Genomic DNA, 19,046 nt, shown 5'->3' with positions numbered 1-19,046 from the left:
TTGGCAGTTAGGAAGGCAAATGCAGTGTTAGCATTCATGTCGAGAGGGCTAGAATGCAAGAGCAAGCATGTGCTATTGAGGCTGTATACGGTTCTGGTCGGAGTCCATTTGGAATATTGAGAGCCGTTTTGGGCCCTGTATTTAAGGAAGTATGTGTGGGCCTTGGAGAGGGTCCAGAAGAGATTCACAAGAACGATCCCCGGAATGAAGGACTATATGAGGAGCGGTTGAGGACTCTGGGTCTGTATTCGATGGAGTTCAGAAGGATAAGGAGGGATCTCGTAGAAACGTACAGAATACTGAGAGGCCTGGATAGCATGAACGTGGAGAGGATGTTTACACTAGTTGGAGATAACCGCAGACTGAAGGGACGATCCTTCAAAACAGAGATGAGGAGGAATTTCTTCAGCCAGGGGGTGGGGAATTTGTGGAACTCATTGCTGCAGAAAGCTGTGGAGTTCAAGTCATTGAGTGTCTTTAAGATAGAGATAGGTTCTTGATTAATAAGGGGATCAGGGGTTATGGGGAGAAGGCAGGAGAATGGGGATGAGAAACATATCAGCCATGATTGAAAGGCAAAGCAGACTTGATGGGCCGAATGGCCTAATTCTGCTCCTGTGCCTTATGGTCTAAAGCAGCTGTGTTTGAATGTAACAAAGGTTGACTATCTCTCATCCTAACTGTCTGGGACATGGTTGATCGCACTGTCCTTTTCCAACACCACTTGTTACAATCCAAGTTGGTATTGATTCCAGAACGGAGCTCTGTCTTAAAACACCGTAACTTCATAAAACATGGAGGAGCAGAGTTGCAGGATCGCTAGGTAGGTGTAACAAGAAAAAATTAATTAAACATTGAAAGAATTGGATTATGGTACAATACGCCTTTACTCCTCCATTAAGCTTAACAAATACACACAGATTGCAAAGTACATCTTGAGCTTCAATGGTTGTATTAACACAAAGTCCCTTTCACGCTCAGAAGGTGACTGTGGACAACTACACCCTCCACCCCAAGTGAATGTGGATGTCTCCTCAGGATTTCTCTTCTCACCCCCGGTATGATTGTCATGTGAGTGATTCCAAACTCCACTCCCAAAAACACCCGTTAAAATCTTCCCTTGTAAGTATGCTTCCGCTTAGCAGTTTGCATTCCAAAATTCAGACCAGATTTTCCCAAATGACACTTTTAAACAAAGCTTCTGCTCCGCTTTTAATGGCGAATTTCGCCCAGAATTTCACACCAACCCCTTTAGGGTTTCTTTGTCTCGACTGTTGTGCAAACTGCACACAATTGCTTTAACTCTTGATTCCAAAACTCTATTAAAATAGACTTTGTTTTACTGTTGAAGGCTGTTGTTCCACTTTAAATCTGGTTATTAAAATTGTCTCTTTAACTCAACACTGTTTACTCTTCCTTGAAATCTTCTGAACAATACTTTGGTCTCTGTTTACTTAATTCCACATTACTTGGACACTCCTCTTCACTTCTCTAGTTTTCTGAACTAGCTGCTCTTCAGATCTCTGCACTTGTTTTCTTAACCATTACCTCAAGGTATGGCTTTTCGTCCAGCAAAGCTGAGAAATGTTCCCCCTCTAGCCTTCTAAACCAAATGCTTCCAGCAGAGCTATGAGAACTGCCTTCTCTCTCACTGCATATCTCCAACTGCAGTCAGATTAAATAAATTAAAACTTAAAAGTTTCTTTACTTTCCAAGGCTCTGGTTGCTCAACAACCACTGCTGGTTTATTTACCCTTCACAGGGTAGCCTTCTGTCTCAGCACAATAGAATCACTTGGAATTGAAAGCAACCCCCACACATACAAACACCGTTGTCCAGCATGATTCTTAACTACAGGTTTTACCTTTAAAGGCACACGTTAAATACGCCCACTTAAAACTATACCTTATTTCTAATGTTTAAAAACACAAATTTTCTTACACTCTTCACTTTCGTCCTGTTAAGTGGGACTGGATTAACCTTCTTCCATTCATGTTTATCCAGACATAATCAGAGGATCACTTGCAATGGTTTCTCTTCTTGCTTTGCACTGTTACCTCTGGTGTCCTCCAAAAAGCTGTCCCATACACGTACTATTTCTCATCCACATGCTGCCCTTTGATAACATCATCCGAAAACACACTGTCCGGTCTCACATGCACACTGTGGCATCTAGTTCTACTTCATCGTCGCTTTTAAATCCACTTGGCTATAAATTATTACGCTCCTTGCCCAATATCCAGTACTGCATGAGGAGAGATTCCTTCCAAGTAAATATTGGGAAATTCAAGCCATTTTCTTCAGTTCCTTGTGCAAACTCTGCTCCCTAGCTATTTACTCAACCGCTTTACCTGGCAACTGTGAGTTTGAACCAGACAACACAACCATGGTGTCATGTTTGATCCTGAGATGACAGTCTGACCACACACACTCATGTCATAAGACTACTTATTTCCACCCATGTAACATTGCCCAACACCACCTTGACTCCGTTTATTTGCTGAAACCCTCATTCGTGCCTTTGGTATGGCCAAACTTTTTTTTCCTTTATTTTTTAATAAATTTAGAGTACCCAATTCTTTTTATTTCCAATTAAGGGGCACTTTAGTGTGGCCAATCCACCTAACCAGCACATCTTTGGCTTGCAGGGGTGAAACCCACGCAGACACGGGGAAAATGTGCAAACTCCACACGGACAGTGATCCAGGGCTGGGATTCGAACCTGGGTCCTTGGGTTCTCAGCGCTGTAGTCCCAGTACTAACCACTGCACCACTGTGCTGCCCTGGTATAGCCAATCATAATGATTCTAGTGCGCTCCTACTCTCCCTCCCACATTCTAACTTCTGTAAGCTTGGGGTCATCCAAAACATTGTTGCCTAATTCGTGCCAAATCTCTTTTACCTGTCACCGCTTTTGCTGGCTGACCTATATTGACTTTTGGTTAAGCAACCTCTACTTTGATTTCACCCTTAATAATAATAATAATAATAATAATAATAATAATAACTTATTATCACAAGTAGGCTTCAATGAAGTTACCGTGAAAAGCCCCGAGTCGCCACATTCCGGCACCTGTTCGGGGAGGCCGGTACGGGAATTGAGCCCGCTCTGCTGGCATTGTTCTGCATTGCAAGCCAGCTATTTAGCCCACTGTGCTAAACCAGCCCCTGGCACTCCTCAAAACCAACCTCTTTAACCAGTTTTTTGGTACTGCTCTAATATCTCTTTATATGGCCTGGTGTCATATCTTGCTTTATAATGGTGTTGTACAGTGTCTTATGAAGTTTTATTACGTTGAAGGTGCTATATAAACACTTTGCTTTTGGTAGCTGATCTTGAGGTATGCTTGATGCTATTCCTGACATTCTTTGTTATACTCGCCATTGAACCTAGATTGATTTCTTAATTTCATAGGAATAAAAGAGCAATGGATGTGCTGAGGCATTGGATTACAGATTTTGTCCTTTCAAATCTGTTCTGGCTGATGGCTTCATGAAAGTCTGGTTTTGGGCTGCTTTATTGGTCCTTCATCTGTCCCACTTAGCACATCAATAATACTGCTGTATGATAGTGGGCAGCACGGTAGCACAGTGGTTAGCACAGTTGCTTCAAGGCTCCAGGGCCCCAGGTTCGATTCCCGGCTTGGGTCACAGTCTGTGGAGTCTGCACGTTCTCGCCGTATCTGCGTGGGTTCCTCCGGGTGCTCTGGTTTCCTTCCATAGTCCAAAGATGTGCAGGTTAGGAGGATTGGCCATGCTAAATTGCCCTCAGTGGCAATGGGTGGGGTTAGTGAATTACAGGGTTACTGGGATACGGCATTAGTGGAGCGCCCTTCCCAGGGGCTGGTACAGACTTGATGGGCTGAATGGCCTCCTTCTGCTTTGTAAATTCTATGATCTATAGAAGAAGCCCTCACCAGAGAAAAAGAACTGTGCATGGATAATCAGTACTACTTAGATGATCTGTGTTATGTGGATTTGTGAGGATGGGATCAAGTAAGTTACTCTATCCTGTTGTTTCCTTCATCATCTGTTGGTGATCCAATTTGGCAGCCATAGAGTTTTACAACATGGAAAGAGGCCCTTTGGTCCATCGTGTTTCAGCCATGTTTTTCAGAACTGTTTAAGCTTTGGTCTGTGCTGGTACTACTGAACCATTCTTCCTAGTCGCCATTAAAGGCCCCCACCCCGAGCTCGTTCTGTAAATTTTGCTTCTCGTACTTCTCAAGTGTGGGGCAGAAAATAAATCCATAGATAGAAAAGGCATGTAAAAAAGGCAATATTACAATAATCATGGGGGACTTCAATAGGCAGGTGAACTGGGAAAATCAGGTTGGTAGTGGATTCCAAGAAAAGGAATTTGTGGAATGTCTAAGAGATGGTTTTTTGAAGCAGCTCGTGACAGAGCCTATGAGGGAACAGGCAATTCTGGATTTGGTCATGTGTAATAGGCGCACTTGATTGGGGAACTTAAGGTGAAGGAACCCTTGGGGAGCAGTGACCACGATATGATAGAATTTACCCTGCAGCTTGAGAGGGAGAAGCTGCAACCAGATGTAATGGTATTACAATTAAATGAGGGTAACTACAAAGACATGAGGGAGGAGCTGGCCAGAGTTGATTGGAAAGGGAGCCTAGTAGGGAAGACAATGGAACAGCAATGGCAGGAGTTTTGGGGGGTTATTAGGGAGGCACAACAGAAATTCATCCCAAGGATGAGGAAACATGCTAAGGGAAGGATAAGGCATGATAGGCTGACGAGGCAAGTCAAGGACAGCATAAAAGCAGAGAAAGTGGCGAGGATTAGTAGGAAGACAGGGGATTGGGAAGTCTTTAAAAGCGAGCAGAGATCAACTAAAAAAAGCAAGAAGAGGGGAGAAGATGAAGACGAGTGCAAGCTAGCTAGTAATATAAAGGACACGTTTTTTTCAATATATAAAAGGTAAGAGAGGGGCAAAAATTGACATTGGACCACTGGAAAATGTTTCTGGAAAAGTAATAATGGGAAACAAAGAAATGGCAGACGAACTGAATAGTTACTTTGCATCCGTCTTCACGGTGGAAGACACCGTTGGATGCCAGAGCTCCAGGAGAATTAGGGGGCAGAGGTGAGTGCAGTGACCATTACTAAGGAGAAGGTTCTGGGGAAACTGAAAGGTCTGAAGGTGGATAAATCACCTGGACTGGATGGACTACACCCCAGAGTCCTAAAAGAGCTAGCTGAGGAAATTGTGGAGGCGTTGGTGATGATCTTTCAGGAATCACTGGAGGCAGGAAGGGTCCCAGAGGACTGGAAAGTGGCTAATGTAACACCACTATTTAAGAAGCGAGGCAGGCAGAAGACGGGAAATCATAGGCCAGTTAGTCTGACTTTGGTCATTCGTAAGATTTTAGAGTCCAGGCTGGGTCACTGTCTGTGCGGAGTCTGCACGTCCTCCCCGTGTGTGCGTGGGTTTCCTCCGGGTGCTCCGGTTTCCTCCCACAGTCCAAAGATGTGCGGGGTAGGTGCTGTGCTGTACTGTTCTATGTTCTATTATTAAAGATGAGATCGTGGAGTACTTGGAAGTGCATGGTAAAATAGGACTGAGTCAGCACGGCTTTGTCAAAGGGAGGTTGTGTCTTACAAATCTGTTAGCGTTCTTTGAGGAGGTAATAAGGAAGTTAGACAAAGGAGAACCAGGAGACTTGATTTATTTAGATTTCCAGAAGGCCTTTAACAAGGTGCCGTATAGGAGATTGTTAAATAAGTTAAATGCCCATGGTGCTAAGGCTAAGATCCTGGCATGGATCGAGGATTGGCTGACTGGCAGAAGGCAGAGAGTGGGGATAAAGGGGTCTTTTTCAGGATGGCAGCTGGTGACTAGTGGTGTGCCTCAGGGGTCTGTGCTGAGACCCTTTTCACAATATACATTAATGATCTGTTGCTAAGTTTGCAGATGATACAAAGATCTGTAGAGGGACAGGTAGTATTGAGGAAGCAAGGGGGCTGCAGAAGGATTTGGACAAGATAGGAGAGTGGGTAATGAAGTGGCAAATGAAATACAATGTGGAAAAGTGTGAGGTTATGCACTTTGGAAGGAGGAACTTGGGCATAGACTATTTTCTAAATGGGGAAATGCTTAGGAAATCAGAAGCACAAAGCGACTTGGGAGTCTGTTCACTATTCTCTTAAGGTTATCGTGCAGGTTCAGTCGGCAGTTAAGAAGGCGAATGCAATGTTAGCATTCATGTCAAGAGGGCTAGAATACTAGACCAAGGAGATACTTCTGAGGCTGTATAAGGCTCTGGTCAGACCCATTTGCAGTATTGTGAGCAGTTTTGGGCCCCATTTCTAAGGAAGGATGTGCTGGCTATGGAAAGGGTCCAGAGGAGGTTCACAAGAATGATCCCTGGAATGAAGAACTTGTCGTATGAGGAACGGTTGAGGACTCTGGGTCTGTACTCGTTGGATTTTAGAAGCATGAGGGTGGGATCTTATTGAAAATTACAGGCATACTGCAAGGCCTGGATTGAATGGACGTGGAGAGGATGTTTCCACTTGTAGGTGAAATTCAAACCAGAGGACTCCATCTCAGACTAAAGGGACGGTCCTTTAAAACAGAGATGAGGAGGAATTTCTTCAGCCAGAGGGTAATGAATCTGTGGAACTCTTTGCCGCAGAAAGCTGTGGAGGCCAAATCACCCAGAGTGTCTTTAAGACCGAGCTAGATAGGTTCTTGATTAATAAGGGGATCAGGGGTTATGGGGAGAAGGCAGGAGAATGGGGATGAGAAAATATCAGCCATGATTGAATGGTGGAGCAGACGCGATGGGCCGAGTGGCCTAATTCTGCTCCTATGTCTTATGGTCTCATGGTCCAGACCCTTCATATTTTTGAAAGATTTATTTTTTCTAACTGGGTGATCTGGAATAGAGGGCCATCTATTAGAATTAGAAAGGATGGGGCAGCAAGGTGGTGTAGTGATTAGCACTGCTGCCTCATGCCACAGAGGTCCCAAGTTCGATCCCGGCTCTGGTCACTATCCATGTGGAGTTTGCACATTCTCCCCGTGTTTGCCTGGGTTTCGCCCCCACAACCCAAAGATGTGCAGGGTAGGTGGATTGACTCTGCTAAATTGCCCCTTAATTGCAAAAAATGAATTGGGTACTCTAAATTAAAAAAAAAGAAGAATTAGAAAAGGCATTGGAGAGTTAACCCAGAAAAAACATTCTTACTGTAAAGTCTCATGGGAATATAAAAGGCACTAACACAGAGGCCATTGATACCAATTTATTTAAGTGATTTAGAACAGGGTAAATCATTGGATTGTGAATATATTAAGTGATATAGAGAGAGCACCAGAAAGGAGATTCCAAAGGTGGAATCACCATAAGATCATAAGGAATAGAAGCAGGAGTAGGTTATTTGGCCCCTTGAAACTACTGTGCCATTCAATAAGACCATTTCTGATCTAATTGTGGCCGTAACTCTAATTTAGACCTAATTTAGTTGTTGTTTTCCAGTTAAAACCACCTGTTCCTGGTGATAACTTTAAACCAATTTTTGCGCTACTATTTTTCACATTTCGTAGTTATGGAGACTATTATCTGATTTAACTCTGCGCAACCAATGCTTTTGTGGCTCACAAAGCTGACTACTGCAGTGGACATCTGATTTTTATTTGTATTGGCGTTCAGCTTTTTTTTAAGCCACTGTTTCCATCTTGGCGATGAATTGACCGTCACAACTTGTTGCATCTTCCATTGAACCACCTTACTGAGTGATTGTAGACTACACAATTCAAGTTATTGTCTCAGGTTACCCAGTATGCTACATAAATATATTCTGGATGTGAATCAAAATGGGTGTAATGCTGAATAATTATCGTAATGAGAAACAACTCTAAAATATTCAGTCAGATTGATTATTTTTGTATTTATGTATATTTTTCTCCTCTTTTCCCAGACAAGCAGAGGCCCTAAAGGCTGACATGACGGGTAAGATTGACTTTCTATTTTTTATCGTGTACCATTTCTACAAACCTCATTTGAATGGGATTTATGCCTCAGGATTATTAATAACCTCCAGATCTAATGACTGTTAACTGTCACAATGGCAACCAAAATGGCAAGTATGTATTGAAACAGAAAATGCTAGATAAAAACTCAGTAGGTTGGTATTGATAGGTTGAATCACAGCATAAAATATTGCGCTGTCTGACCTAGGGTGATTCATGGGGCATCTTGGCAATTTCCTTTGCCCCGAGACAATATATCCTCCTCATCATTCTCCTCCTGTGTTTGATCACTGAAGAGGTTTTCTGCTGCCCTTTCCAAATTTGTCTTTTACTATTTGTGTGTCCTCCTGTTCTACTTAAAAATTACCTTTTCCGTACTTAGTATTTCTCACCATTGATGTATCTTCAGAAGATCAGCCCACTGGCACCCTCTTCAAGGTGAAATATAAATGCCTTCAGTCTTTCTCATAATTCATGCCTTTGACACTAGGAATCAGCTTCATGCACTGCAACCAGCACTAAAATATCTTCATTGTGCCTTACTGTGGCCACAGTATTCAAGGTGTACTGTGGAAGTAAGACCAACACAAGACTATTAATCAAATTTGTGTGTCGGTTAGATGCCCAAAGAATGTTTTGCAACGCGCTGCAGTCACCGTTGCAATGTCGGAAATAGATGCCAGTTTGATGCCAGAAGGGCGACTAAAATCTTGGTCTGAAAGATGCATTTGGATGAGTTGGAACTTAAGGAGAATTGGAAGACCAGAAGAGAGAGCATGAGCAGAACTGAATTTGGGGGTAAACATGGATAGTGACTCATTGATGAGATACGATGGAAACTGGCATTGTTGTAAAAGTGGAAATCTGCATTCTTGGTATGATATAATATGGTGTTTTGAAGCTTAGATTCAGGTCAAGGACAAGGTTAAAAGTTTTGTACAGTTTTGGCTTAGCTCAAGTGAGTGGCCATGGAGGCAGGTAGAATTGATAACAAGGGAAGGAGTTTATGGCAGTAGCCTAAGAAAACAGTTTTCGCAAGGTTAAATTGAAGTCAGTATTGGCTCCTCCATTACAGTAAACTCCTGTTTGAGACCTCTTTTGTGAATTTGTTTAGCCCTGCAAAAGGGTCTATGCGCCCACTCGCTTATCGCAGCCCTAAACCTTCTCCCATCCATGATATTGGTCCCAAAGTATCTTACAAAATTGGAAAGACTCATTTTAAAATACCTGTTTATCATCATCAAGGGATTACAAATGAAGGAAAGAGCCTAAAAGAAAGGCTTTGACTTCCGAGATAGATCGTTGAATTTGAAAACACAGTATTGATTGGGGTGAGGAGGGCAATGGTGGGCAGTCAGCTGGTGAGCTATTTCATAGATTAATGCTTTGCAGGTTTTAATTAGTTGGAACAGAAACGTAGGCCAGAATTTTGAATTGTTCAGTTGCGCATCCTGATGCCATCACACATTCACGCAATATTTCTGTCAGCTGGCATGCACGAGAGCTTGGAAGTGCGCCCAACAGCAATCAAGCCAATGACGTAGCCCATTAAGGGCTCAATTTAAATTTTCTTTTAACTGGCCCGCCCAGTTGGTGGGCGGGCTGACTGGCCAGACAGCCGTTAGGTTTTGGCTTCAACCTTGATCCGGGACGGGGTGGATTGTCCAGGCTGAAATAAAATTTTAAAAGTGTTTGGGGACTGAGGTTTGTGTCTGACACTCTTTGCATAGGATTTCTGTCGCTATTTAATTTTCACTGGCTAGCAACTCCCGAGACAGCTCTGCAGCAGCTGTCCCCCTGAGGGGAGCACATTAGCAATGCCTGCCTGCGCTTTCACATTTCTCAGTGCCTGCCCTCCCCAGCATTGTTCAGCCTGTCACAGAACGCGTTTCACGCTGCTGCCCGTTAATGGGCCAGCCAGTAGTGAAATTTCATTCTGGGACTTGCATGTTGGTAACATGTTTCATGCCACTTCCAGGCCCGCAGAGCACGTGTGCCTAAAGATTCAGGCCATAGATTTGTTTGGGTAATTGTGCATCAAGCTTCTTTATGAAGTGTGAGTAAGCTCAAAGCCAAGCTGCTAAGTAACATGCTGATACTGCAGAGCAGTTATATTCTGGGTAAAGTTCAGTCTAATTACCTGTTGTGGTAATGGAGTTTTTGTTTAGGATAACTGCATCCAAGAACATGCTTTTTTACATTTGAAGTCTTAATTTGTGGGATGTCATTGCTCAGAAGAGATAGGTAGAGTTGGAGAAGTTTCCATATCTGCAAGAGCAAAGCTCAAATATACTGAAGGCAAATAATTGTGCGATGACTGGAACCTATCTAATTCAGTCCCATTATAAAGTATGTTTGCCGTTCGAGATATCAACCTTTTGTGGGAAGGTAACCCCCATGACCTGCAGGACTTTACTGTACTTGATCAAGCAAAAGGGGTTGAGGTGTAACAGGTTGGTGGAGAGGGAGAGCTGGGCATCAGAATAACAAGCAGGTGATGAGTGCCTGCCAATGGATGATGTCACTGAGTGCAGTTTGTTGATGAGGAAGAGAAGTAAGCCAAAATAACTATGATGATGTAGGAATGAAGGAAATCTTTTAGTGGTGGTGTTATGCTTGATGCATTTGAAGAGGTGTAGATAAAATTGCGCAACAAATTGCATTTAGCGGGAGAACAGGACAAATCATGGGACAGGTTGCAATGGTCCACCTTACTAAATGTTACTTCCGAGAATGGTAATGGATAACACACAATCACATCACTGTGGATGTTATTTGTAACTTTGTGCAAGGGCACCTTACTGTTATGAGCAAACCAGTTCGAATGAGGGGTTTCCAATGGATCTTTTAAGTGCATTTAACTGTAATCTAGATAGCAGATGTAACAATGATATTAAAATGATTACATGTATGCTCCTATCAAACTTTCATTGTGCTGTAAAGCCATATTTGTTCTTGACACAAAAGTACAGCCCATCAATTATTTTTTTAGTACCATGACTAGCCTGTTCTACATAACCTAATTGTACAACCATGAGACATAAGACATCGGAGCAGAATTAGGCCACTCGGCCCATCGAGTGTGTTCCGCCATTCAATCATGGCTGATATTTTTCTCATCCCCATTCTTCTGCCTTCTCCCATAACCCCTGATATCCTTATTAATCAAGAACCTATCTATCTCTGTCTTAAAGACACTCTGGGTGATTTGGCCTCCAGAGCCTTCTGTGGCAAAGAGTTGCACAGATTCACCACCCCCTGGCTGAAGAAATTCCTCCTCATCTCTGTTTTAAAGGATCGCCCCTTTAGTCTGAGATGGTGTCCTCTGGTTTTAGTTTTTCCTACAAATGGAAACACCCTCTCCACGTTTACTCTATCCAGGCCTCGCTGTTACCCTGTAAGTTTCAATAAGATTCCCCCCCTCATCCTTCTAAACTCCCAACGAGTTCTCATCCGTTCCTCATACGATAAGCTCGTCATTCAAATGCGGTCTACAGAGCCTTGTACGGCTTCAGAAGTATATCCCTGCTCTTGTATTCTAACCCTCATGACATGAATGCTAACATTGCATTTGCCTTCCTAACTGCCGAGTGAACCTGCACATTACCCGTAAGAGAATCGTGAACAAGGATTCCCAAGTCCCTTTGTGCTTCTGATTTCAAAGCAATTCCCCATTTAGAAAATAATCTATGCCTCCAGTCCTCCTTTCAATGTGCATAACCTCACACTTTTCCACATTGTATTCTATCTGCCTCTTTGCCCACTCTTAGCTGGTCCAAGTCCTTTTGCAGCCCCCTTGCTTCTTCAATACTACCTGTCCCTCTGCATATCTTTGTATTATCTGCAAATCTTGCAACAGCGCCTTCAGTTCCTTCTTCCAGATTGTTAATGTATATTGTGAAAAGTTGTGGTCCCAGCACCGACCACTGAGGCACACCACTAGATATAGATAATGTTTCTTTAATAATGATGAAGCTTTCGGCCCTCAGTTATTGCAAAGTAAATCTGCCAATTCCTAGTGTGTGCAGTTAAATGCAGAAATCCTGAGATGGTTGTCAGTGATGCCATATTCCTCCAAAGGGTGTGCTATTGTCTTCATCATTGATAGACTCTGTTTTCAATGACTACAGCGGCATGAACGTGGGGTACTTCCTATATTTTCTTTAAGCTGTTGTTAAGAATCCTGCTGATGTTACCTGTGAGAGCACCTCAAAACCCCGGAGGATAACTTGGTTCTTAGTGGTGTATTTTTGTTTGGAATAAGGTGAGGAATCATGTACAATCCAATGAAGAACCAGGCCAATCATTGTATAAATCACTAACAAAGATTATTGATTGAAGTAAAAGAAACAAAAGACTAATATACACTGACACTCAAGTATATGAAGGAATAGCTAAGCACCATTTTTTTTTATCTGGTTACCACTTGGTCCCAAAATCTACCTGAGGCACCCGTTTTCCTAAGCAACATCCAATTTTAGTAATACTATAGGTTAAATCCAGTTAATAATTACCACACAATACCGTTTAGATGATGTCTGCAAACACGTTTCTTTCTGGTTCAGCGAACTCACAAAAGTATGTAATTTCAAGGAGAATATCTGCAGTCTCCCGTGGCTTAAACGTTAGGTGGAACAAGCCTCCATGGCTTGCATCACATAAGGAAGTGGTCTCTCTGGCTGTTGGATGGAAACTGGCCTCCCTCCCCAATAAGGGTGCTAGTAGTTTTACAGTTTTGTCTCTTTGATATTCTGGTCTGTGGATTCTGCTGTCTACCGTTCAAATTCCTTGCCTTTAGAAGTTACCATTTGTACAGCCCGACTGATCTCTGGCAAACAATGTTTCTGATATGGCTATTTTTACATAGAATTACATAGAATTTATAGTGCAGAAGGAGGCCATTCGGCCCATCGAGTCTGCACCGGCTCTTGGAAAGAGCACCCTACCCAAGGTTAACACCTCCACCCTGTCCTCATAACCCAGTACCCCACCCAACACTAAGGGCAATTTTGGACACTAAGGGCAATTTATCATGGCCAATCCACCTAACCTGCACATCTTTGGACTGTGGGAGGAAACCGGAGCACCCGGAGGAAACCCACGCACACACGGGGAGGATGTGCAGACTCCACACAGACAACGACCCAAGCCGGAATCGAACCTGGGACCCTGGAGCTGTGAAGCGATTGTGCTATCCACAATGCTACCGTGCTGCACTATTTGCACCACAATGTCTCTAGACTCCTACTAATCGTGTTACTGGACAAGTCACATCTTATTTATTCCTCTAGATGCCTCCTAATCTTGTTATTTGTCTGCTATTTTATTTTCTTTCAAGTTCACTTAATCTCATTAACATCTCAAATTCATAACTGTAGACAGCTATGCAGCAATCATGAAGGTACTATACAACCCAGCTATAAGCTGAATAGAAAACAGGCTATGCACAATGAAGAAAATTTAGAGAGATCATCAGTTGTTGCCCACTAGTTTTTCACTAAAACAACTGGAAAAGTTGGGGCTTGGTGCATTCAAGAATGAATTTTTACAGGTAAAGTAAGTGATAATTACTTTTTTACGGCATCTCGAGCTCTGAAAATGTAATTTTACAACTATGGGGATTTTGAAATTAATACTGGAGATTTGAAATGGTTTTTGTATTTCTATTGCCCTTTATCTCTCTCCCTTAATCCCATATGTATGTCTTGCCCTCTCTTCCTTAATCCTGTCTATATTTCTTGACCTTCAATTTGTTTTCTATATGTGAATTAATTCCAAATTATATTTTCTATTTCCTCTTTTATATTCCTGATTTGGACATTGCCTCATCGAGAAATCTTTAATCTGATTGGTTAAAGAACCTCACTTTTTTTTGCTGCTGTCACAGACCCCTCAGCCTGCCACATTGGAAAAGATGCTGGATTAGTGTAAATCGCCACTGACAAGCCCGCAAAAGAGACTGTAGGCAACTGTCAAGGAGGTGAACAGCATGTGATATTCCTTAGCCACTGAACATAAACTAAGCCTTTATGATGTAGCTGGACTGAGGGTCAATATAGGGTGCATTGAATGGTTGAACATTTTGAATTGTTGAGTAGTTCATGGAAAAGTTAGTTTGAATAAATTAGCAGGCCCAATATGCTTCAATAATTCTTCTGACCCATGGCAGTGTTCTTTAAAATAAAATTAGGAATTTCCTATACCACTTGTTATTGATTACTACTGTTTAGATAGCTCACACTTGATTTGCAAAACATTGAAAATAGATGGTTCCAGATGCATGGTAATGAGCTACATAACTTGAAATTCAGCTGGAGTTTTCTGAGATAATGGTAGTGAGAAAAGCTGAGCACTTTGTAGTTCATGGCAAATTAATGCAAGTATGTTCTTTGTAAATATACATTGAATAGTCAATCTTTCTAGGAATAGACATAGTAGAGCTACTTTCATTGAGCTGCTTAGCTTTTGTTGTACTTGTTGACTGACTCACAAATGATCTCTCTGGAAACCTGCCTAGTCTCTGGAGAATAGGAACACAGAACAGTTGTAATGATACCAAACTTTAGCTGATTCAAGAGCAAAATTTGCATTCCTACCATGTTACTTAAAAATTGAACTCCTGTCTGGAGAAATGTTGAGCTATTTCTTGGAGATAGTTCAGATAAATTACACATTTTGAAAGTAAATGCGAATGTGTATTTGAATACATTTTTGAACAGTAGTGGACACATTATGGAACATGACACTGTTGCTATGCACCTGGTTGCGGATCTGTTCATTTGAGAATATAAATACCTCGCCATAACATAAACCTGTAAATGCGGTATCTACCAAATTTAACAGTCAGTGTTTTAAATTTATCTTTTTAATTCAATATATTGAATATTTTGCCTCCAGGCTTATCAAAGATAGAAGATTTCACATACAGTTTCATAAATTAATATATATCTTTTGAACTCCTTTTTAAGACAGCCACAGAGAATTCCTGTCTTGTTATACACGCACTAATTTTATTGGGCAAAAGTGAAAACACGAAGTACTATATCCTATTTGCGAGAAGGCACTACAGATATGTTTTTAAGTACAGAAATGTAAATGGAATTAAGTTTGTGTAATATTTTATTAAATGTAACTTTATATGAAGTTAGTGAATGGAAGAAATTTGTGTCTGGAAGATTTTTGGTTGCCCCTATGCACCAAATTAGTGTTTCTAATAATGCATATATACCTGATTTTACACTTGCGCTTACTTTTAATGAGCAATTTGCTCCAGTAAAATGTTTTTTTAGGGCTTCACTATATTTAAAATACTTCTATTGAAAAGGACTGTGATTTGCAGATTGCTTTCCCACCAAAACAGCATCACTATAGGCAGGGAATTTGTTTTCAATGTACTTAACAGCACTCAGTTTCTGGTAATAATAAATCCACTTTTTTGTAACCACCTTCAGCTAGCTGAGGGTGATTTTTTCTTTCTTTCTTATCAACCTTTGTATAAAACTGCCAACATTGGTATGAAAGTATATCTATGACAGTGACTATTTACATTGATTTCCTTTCCGCTTTTCACATTCTTTTGCCACACTCTGTCATCTTTGCCTCCTATTATAGAATCCACAGCACGGAGATGGGCCCTTCAGCCCAAACTGGTTCATGCCAACCAAAAAGCCCATCTAAGCTAATCCCATTTGCCTGCATTTGGCCCATATACCTCTAAACCCTTCCTATCCATGTATCTGTCCAAATGCCTTTTAAATGTTGTCAATGTCCTTGCCTCAACCACTTCCTCCGGCAGCTCATTCCACCTATGTACCACATGTGTAAAAAAGTTGCTCCTCAAGTTCCCATTAATTCTTTCCCTCTTAACTTAAACCTATGCCCTCTATTTCTCGATTTCCCCAACCCTGGGAAAAAGACTGCGTGTGTTCACCCTATCCATGCCCCTCATGATCTTGTACACCTCTATAAGATCACCCCTCAGTCTCCTACGCTCCAAAGAAAAAAGTCCTAGCCTGTTCAATCTCTCCCAATGACTCAGTCCCTTGAGTCTTAGCAACATACTTGTAAATCTTTTCTGCACTCTCTCCAGTTTAATAACATCTTTCCTATAGCAAGGCGACCAATACTGAGCACCATACTCCAAGTGCGACCTCTCAAACATCCTGTACAACTGCAACATAACTTCCCAACTTCTGTACTCAATGCCCTGAGTAATGAAGGCCAGCATGCCAAAAGCCATCTTCACTGCCCTATCTACCTGTGACTCCATCTTTAGCGAACCATGCACCTGAACTCCCAAGGTCCCTGTGCTCCACGATACTCCCTAAGGTCCTTACTTGATTTGGCTTTCCAAAAAGCAACATCTCACACTTATCTGTATTCAACTCTGTTTGCCATTTCCTGGCCCACTTCCCCAGCTGATCAATTTTTGGTAACCTTCCTCACTGTCTGCAATACCATCTATTTTAGTGTCATCTGCAAACTTGCTGATTATGTCTTGTACATTCTCATCCAAATCGCTGATGTAGATAACAAACCGCAATGGGCCCAGCACTGACCCCTGAGGCACACCACTAATCACAGGCCTCCAGTCCAACGAGCATTACCCTGTTTCCTATCACAAAGCCAGTTGTACACCCAATTTGCCAGCTCTCCCTGAATTCCATGTGATCTAACCTTCCAGAGCAGCCTACCATGTGGAACTTTATCAAAGGCCTCACTGAAGTCCATATAGACTATGTCTACTGCTCTGCCCTCATCAAACATCCTGGTCACTTCATCAAAGAAGTCTTAACAAATTTGTACGGCATGATCTCCCATGCACAAAGCTGTGCTGACTACTCCTAATCAAACTCTGTCTTTCCAATTGCGTGTATATCTTATCCCTCAGAATCCTCTCGATTAATGTACTCACCACAGATGTCGGGCTTACCGATCTATAATACCGAGGTTTTTCTTTACAGCCCTCCTTAAATAAGGGCACAACATTTGCTACCCTCCAGTCTTCTGGTACCTCATCCGTGGCTAACAATGATGCAAATATCTCAGCTAGGGCTCACGCAGTGTTCTTGGATATACCTGATCAGGGCCAGGAGATTGATCCACCTTCATACATTTTAATACATCCATCATCTCCTCTACTGTAATGCGAACTGTCCCCAATATATAGCCACTAACCTTCCCAGGTTCCCAAGTCGTCATATCTTTCTCTACGGTAAATGTGAGAACAGAGAACCTCGCCCATCTCCTGCGCTTCCACAAGTGTCCACTTTGGTCCTTCAGGGGTCTATTCGCTCTCTAGTACTTTTTTTCCTTTAATGTGCTTATAGAATCCCTTTAGATTCAACTTAATCCTCTCAGCCAAAGCTACCTCATACCCTCTTTTTGCCCTCCTAATTTCCTTCTTGAATATACTCCTGTATACCCTGTACACCTCCAGGGAATCCTTGATTCCAGCTGCTTGTACCTATATATTAGTTGCGCCTGTCCTGGTTTTGTCATCAAGACCCAATTGTGAGCTAGTTGATTTCCACTAAATTCAACTCGTGTCAAAGGGATTCTAAATAATTAAATCTAGAATATTAGGTTCTCATTGGGTGGGGTGATTAGTATATTAGCATGGTCATCTCAAAAGGCAGGCATAGGCATGCTATCGTGGCTTCATTAAAATCCATGTACCATACTAGATCGCATTTAGAATAATGTCACTACTTCGCTCATTTTCTATCCAATCAACATAGTGTTGCATAGGTTGCATATTTAAGTTGTACTCGGTCTGGTTAATTGGTAGATGTTCTATTATTTTCTATTTTCAGATAGTTTTAGTTGAAAAAACTTGTTTTAAATGTTGAAACCTTTACTCTTAACATTATTTTTATAATTTTCTTCCTCTTCAAAAGAGCAGGAAAAGAATGCTTTTGACTGGAAAGATAGCTTCTCTTCAGATTAACATGCCATTGCATTCTGTTTCTGTGAACAGATTCAAAGCTGGGTCCAGCTGAAGTCTGGACTTCCAGGCAAGCTCTACAGGACCTTTACCAGAAGATGTTGGTCACAGATTTGGAGTATGCACTGGATAAGAAGGTGGAGCAGGATCTGTAAGTATGCAATAAGTTTTAGTGAAGTCGCTGAAATGTTACTTGCTTGTCTGTTTCATTTTCAATTTTCATTTTGGGTGATCATATTTTAAGGATGTAAATTGGACTACTCACCTGTAAAAGCAGGAAACAATAAAATGGTTGTAGGCGAGGGCTAAAATGTAAAAAATATTTTTGCTTGGTTTCTGTTCTAAATTCACTTTGATCTGTTAATATCTTATAATAGTGATGTGGTGTCAGTTACTTCAGAAAGAAACTGCTCTGAGTATGACAGTACTCATGGAAACTAGTCTTTGACACTTTTCTGATTCTTCAAATTGGCATTGTGTTGAGGTGTTAAAGCTTTAAAGCAAATTTACAGTGAACCAAATTATCTTTGAAGACGAATTTTGCTCATAGATACTGACATGATCTAAATATTCATTGTAGAATAATTTCCATGAAAGACCGGTTAAAGTTAGCACTTGTATGTGCTAATGTTCATTGATGTGTCTCTAACTGCATTTACCCATGCAGGCAACTATTAAATTTGTTTCATTTATATAAACAGTGACAGTCTGGAAAATCTGTTTATTAATACATTATCTTTGATATGAGTTGATCTCCTATGGCAAATGCACACCTCAAGTTGAAAGATGGTTATTCTTTGATATCTGTGTGTTGCCCTTCGTCTTTGAGTCTCCTCTCTCCATTTCTCTCTCTTTCACCTGTCCCACCTCTTCCTTTGACTTAACAGTGGGAGGTATTGTGTGGCTGGTAAAGGAGCTGCTTCGCTTTATGTGCCTGACAAGAGATAATCTCCACCCTTAATGACCGCCGTTGGCTACAGGCTGCTTTTAGATGTAGAGTTGTTGGAAATTCCAGTCCTTGGCACTCCTGATTACCCATGCAGTACTCCTGAACCATCCATTAGCTTTGAAAAGATTATCTTTCGTAGTGAAGTAACATATCT

General features: G+C 41.6%; 1 protein-coding gene across 4 annotated transcripts in view; it reads left to right on the top strand.

The window, feature by feature from the left end:
* Positions 1-19,046, top strand: part of smg7 (SMG7 nonsense mediated mRNA decay factor) — a 190,197-nt gene that overhangs the window by 48,083 nt on the left and 123,068 nt on the right. For all 4 annotated transcript variants that reach the window (XM_038794606.1, XM_038794607.1, XM_038794608.1 and 1 more), the window contains exons 2-3: positions 7,946-7,977; positions 17,977-18,094. In XM_038794606.1, coding sequence (XP_038650534.1) covers positions 7,946-7,977; positions 17,977-18,094 — 150 coding nt within the window. The remainder of the gene's footprint in view (positions 1-7,945; positions 7,978-17,976; positions 18,095-19,046) is intronic.

The sequence above is a fragment of the Scyliorhinus canicula genome, chromosome 4 (assembly GCF_902713615.1).
Source record: "Scyliorhinus canicula chromosome 4, sScyCan1.1, whole genome shotgun sequence".
Lineage (NCBI taxonomy): Eukaryota > Metazoa > Chordata > Chondrichthyes > Carcharhiniformes > Scyliorhinidae > Scyliorhinus > Scyliorhinus canicula.
The sequence above is the reverse complement of the archived record's forward strand: the minus strand, read 5'-3'. Positions and strand labels throughout refer to the sequence as shown.